Source organism: Hippichthys cyanospilos, chromosome 3, assembly GCF_059441005.1.
Source record: "Hippichthys cyanospilos isolate Australia breed blue-spotted pipefish chromosome 3, RoL_Hcya_1.0, whole genome shotgun sequence".
Classification (NCBI taxonomy): Eukaryota; Metazoa; Chordata; class Actinopteri; order Syngnathiformes; family Syngnathidae; genus Hippichthys; species Hippichthys cyanospilos.
Window position 1 is genome coordinate 25507888 of NC_142371.1, and position 5259 is coordinate 25513146.

General features: G+C 39.1%; 1 protein-coding gene across 1 annotated transcript; it reads left to right on the forward strand.

The window, feature by feature from the left end:
* The first annotated feature begins 1363 nt into the window (after nt 1–1363).
* LOC148426498 (protein S100-A1-like) lies at nt 1364–4477 on the forward strand. Its single transcript, XM_088411869.1, has 3 exons — nt 1364–1402; nt 2740–2902; nt 4168–4477. The coding sequence occupies exons 2-3, from the start codon at nt 2741–2743 to the stop codon at nt 4327–4329; spliced, it is 324 nt and encodes a 107-aa protein (XP_088267995.1). The 5' UTR covers nt 1364–1402; nt 2740; the 3' UTR covers nt 4330–4477.
* Nucleotides 4478–5259: the final 782 nt, after the last annotated feature.

A 5259-nucleotide genomic window follows, 5' to 3' on the forward strand; every position in this document is an offset into this window, starting at 1 on the left:
GCTGCAAAACCTGATTGTGCAACAGTCAGTTTAATGAAAATCCCAACTACCTCACATTAGAAGTCAGACTCAGTTGCCGCACCGGTTTGGTTGCAATGCAGTCGGTAGAGGATTGAAACATATATAGAATCACTGTTTACACCCATGCATGTATAAACATGTTCAGGGACGCCCAAAGTGGTTTTAAGCAACATCAATTTTTTACCTTTATTTTTTTTTCTTAAATTTAGACAACAAAGCCACGTTTGTAAATTGGATTGCACTATCTGGGTGAAATTTCAGCTCCCTGTCTTTTTTCAGTTTTTTCTTTGATGTGAAATGCCTTTGACGTAAATATCAAAGGGTTGGAGAATGGATTGGTCCTTTTGTTTACTTTTAGTTTTCAGTCAAGTACGAACTTGCCCGAGAAATTTTAGAGCAAATTTGAATCATGTATACTACAGTTCACTGGATTTACATTGTTCAAATAGCATAACTTTTGTTTTTGGTTCACGAATCATGATTTAGTTTGGATACTTGGCATCTTCTGGGGCCATTTCATGTGCTCTGTGATTGTAAATCACGCTTTCCTGGAAATGTGCCAATCCAAATGGACATTGATAAAAGACTACAACAAAAAAAAAAATACCAGCATTAAAGTAGAAATGAGCATTTTGACTTATAGTGTAAATCCAGAGGAAGACAGATTGTTGACACGAAAACCGCAAATAATTTGAGTGCATGCGGACAGAGTGCGACAGCCAAGTTTGATGTCCTGCCATAAATTGTGGAGCTAATATCTCAGGTCCACAAGGTCACAAATGTCTGCACGATGTAATCTATTGATGTACGCTCCAATTCCCTTCACGCTTTTTGCAACAAATCTTTTCATTTGTGAATTTAAGGGGCACGACTCTCTCCCCCAAAACTCACTAAGCAGTACCTCCAGGAAACTCGGAAGAACCACTTCTACCAATTTTACGGGCTGACGTAAATCAATCATCATACCATCATGAGTTAGACTTCTGAAAGGCTGGAGAGGACCATTTAGGTACCTAGGGGTACACCTAAAGCAACGAACTTAACTGAATGGACACCACAAATATTTTGGACCAAAAGACACTGAATGTGAAGTTCCTCAGCAGCTCCTTCAGGGCCAGACTTTGTTCAAGAAGTCCCCGTTTAGCTTATCCAATTATCTTAATCCCGTTTTGTCCACGTTTGAGGTGGTGTTAGCTTAAATGTAACATATAGCAGGTGTCTGAACAAAGGAGATGGAGGAGGAGGAAGAGAGGAGTGACATGTGGAAGGAGGATGGGTGGAGTGATTGGGGTGTATTTAAAACGGGGTGCTGCTCGTCTTGCTCATCAGTTCGCTCTCTGTGTGCACCTGAGCCTTCGGCCGTCCCTCATCTTCCACTCAGGTAAAGAACATGTTCGCTTTCTGAGCAGGAGGACTTATTTCAAACTTGAGAATGCAACGATTTGTCTGATAGGATGTATAGCAAAAATGTTAGCCTTTTGAGGAACAGGTATTTTCTATTTAAAAACGTCATTTGGCACAGAAATGATTTATATTTAATACTCATTATGTTTTGGGATTCAGCAAATTCTCTGGGTACATTTCCAGATTAATGGAGGAAGTAAAAAAAAAAAAAATCACCTTAATCAGTTGTAATTCTTATCACGAAAGTTCGCTGTGAGAAAATTTGCAAATTAACCGAGAAAAATCAGCTTAATCCAACACCCACCAGTTGAAGAATTAACTTGAAAACTTTCCAAATTCAATTTTTTTTTACCCTTTTCAAAATTCCATAAAGAAATGGGGATTTTATTTTTTTCTCCAATCATTAACGGTTACCATATTTGGCCTGGCACACTGATTCTGATCTGAAAATGTTCCACTCTTACGTGTTAGAAAGGCTACAATTTTCTTGAGAAAATGACCCAATGATAGGGGAATTTTTTTTTAAATTGCATCAAATAATCCATTTTCCAACCAAGATCATTCTAACTCCAAATTATTGACCATTAACAATAAATGACTTTTTTTTTCCTCAGTAAACGTCAAAATGTTTATCGCTTTAAAAATATATTTTTTGAAACGATCCACAATATTCATGACAAATGTTTGAAAATGAATGATCACTGTATGTTTGTTTAAAGCTCATCTGCAAATATTTTCAATAAATGTAAACAATTCTTAAATTGCTAAGCATTGCAAAAAGTCTTCAAATTCCTTGAAAAACATCCAAATAAATGCAGAAATTTGTGAAATTTCTCCCACAAATCCACGTTTTTCAAATGGGAAAACAGTCTCCAGCCTTTCAGTCATAAACAATTGCTACCCAAATTTTATTTGGAATAAATTCTGCGAATCAGTCTTGTTTGTGGAATTGCGTCGTCATCGAAATCCCTCCGAAGTTTGGCCGCCGCCCATCCCCGCTCTATCCGGCTTCCTGGGTTGCACGAGCAGCTTTGGGTTTCGGGCCTTATCGGCCGGCTCACATGTCCGGCTGGACGCCAGAGGTCCAAAGCGTGGAATCAGATGAAGCGGAGCGGAATCCTAAAGACGGAGGAAACACTGGCGATGAGGAAACAGAGCGCAGTTGACACCAAAACGCTTTCGGGGCTTCCCCCTCTGCTTCTTAATGACGCTTGACCCTGCCTGCGGCGCAACTCTAATAATCTTTCCATGACGACTGGCGTGCGTGTGTGTGTGTGCGTGTGTGTGTGTGTGCGCGCTGTGTCCAATCTGCAGCATGTCTCTGCCCGACCCCGAGAACGCTTCTACTCTGGAGAACGCCATGCAGCTCATGATCCAGACCTTCCACAAGTATTCCGGCAACGAGGGAGACAAATACACGCTGAGCAAGGCCGAGCTCAAGGAGATGCTCACCACCGAGCTGGGAAACTACCTCGGGGTAAACGGGAGTCAATTGACTGTGACGCCTTGTCAGTCAAGCCTTCTGTGTGTGGAAGGCATTTCTTTTTTCATTTATTAAAAAAAAAAAAAACTGCCCTTCCAACCAAAACAATTTAAAAAGGTCCGCTAGCTTAAATGCTAATTGGGCCTGTAATCATTTTGTACGTTTTAAACGTTTCCTTTTCTAATTCATGAAAGTCAAAGATTTTCAATCAGTTAACTTGTAACCTTGACTTTAATAGTCAAGAGCTAGCGTCTTCCAATTCTATTCACACAGAAAGCAATGGTGCTGCCTATGACCGCCTGAAACATTTCCTAGCTAGCTAGCTAATGCCTAGCTAACATAAACAGTGAGCTAAATTTTTGTTCAGCTACAAAGACGAGTGGTAACAGTTAACCTAAACCAGATTTAATCGAGCTATTTACTAAATATATTCCTGTGAGCTATTGAGCTATCCAGTATATTTTAGATGCTAATGCTTCTCAATATTTTTTTGCAAGCCTCCACCCAATGGAGAAAACATTTCATGCCCCCCCCATCATTGTGGTAAATATAAATAAAATTCTTATCTATAAAAAACATTAACAAAAACATTAACAAACGAAAAAAGCAATATAAATTAACTTTAAACAAATGCTAACTTCTTAAAGGCTTTGTTCAGCTTACAGGTTAGTCCGAAAGAGAAAAACATAAGTGCAGCCAAGTTCCTGAAATTAAAAAAAAAAAAATATCAATCTTATTTAAACTAGGAAAATGTATGACCAGCTCAACCGTTTAATACTAAAAAAACAATAAATAATATTTTGATGCTGGAAAAAAATAAAAACAATAAATGTAAATTGATCTTAAACAATAACACCGTAGCACTAAATCTTAAACACGTTATTCTGAAGCAAACGAAATTAAACATTGTGCTGATGTGTTTTCCTCTAAATCACAATCATTAATGTGATTTAGAAAAAAAAGGGTTGACAGCAATAACAAAAGTTTATGCGCAGACTTTAATAATGTAATTGCTACTACACCACCTGGTGCCATGGATGAGTAAATACACTTCACACGGCAAACGCAAAGCCAGTTCTCTGCTTTACTGTCGGTATATCATCGGAAGGCACCATGTTTCAGTGAAAAATAAAAATAAAAAACGTTAAAAATGGCCTAGAAACGCCTAATAATGCAAATAAGGATAACGGAACTGTGTATCATGCTTGAACTAAATGAATTTAAATGGGTAAGGGTTTAAAAGATTTCTATCTATGCAGAACGCCCAAGATAAGGCCGCAGTGGATAAGGTCATGGGCGAACTGGATTCCAACGGTGACGGCGAGGTGGATTTTACAGAGTTCATCATCCTGGTGGGTGCCCTCACCGTGGCCTGCAACACCTTCTTCCTGGAGTTCAACGAAAAGCCAGGGAAAAAGTGAACACTGCACATGTCTAAAAGTGATTTGAGTGGCGGCTTTTGTGTCCCTTTAAATTCATGTTTACATCGGTCTTTTGTTTCTGCTCGCGCATTTTGTATGCTATGGAATCCTCCCCTGGAAAGGATAAATGTGATCTTTGTTCAAAGCATCCTGTCGTACGTGTCATCTGTTGGCATTGAAATGGCCGCTAGGTGGCACTATGCCGCCCCGGAACGAGTGACTTGTACACACAACGCTCAAAAGTTTTCACACCTTTTCCTATTCAGCCGCATGAATGCTGGCGAAATTTTCAAAAGAACGAAAGAAATATTTTACAGCCAAGCCTTAATTGTTTTAAATCTCAACGGTGGAAAAATGACTGTGTATGTGTCATAGTATGAAAAAGGAAGCAGAAGCAGCCTCAGTATTAGAAAGCCAGGAAACTGTTCTTTCTTTCCATCCTGTGGCAGAGGATTAATGGAGAATGTGGGAAAATCCCCCAAAGAGACTCCAGTATACAGTAGCAATCGAGATTGAACGTTTTCTTTATGATATAAATTATAATGAGACTGGAAGGACCCATTAGGAAATGTGTCAATGCATTGTATTCACACACAAAAAAATAGTGTCCTGCTGGGCACCCTCCGGTTGTTTATGATCCAGGATGTGTAAATCAGAACAATGAGTTTGCAAAAAGGTCGGCAACAGTTTACATTGGTTTCGTTGATTTGTTTCCTTTTACAGCGGGATACGCAAACCATGGGGCTTAATTTGATTATTTTTTTTCACCATTATGATCAAAGTCAGCAAAAACCTGCTCAGTGCATTCCCAAGAATTATTTTGATTATGCATACACATGATGATGTCTGTATATATGTTTTTATGCTGCAAATGGCTATAGTGACCATTATAGGGTGTAGCATGCAAACAGGCCACACAGAGACACGCCG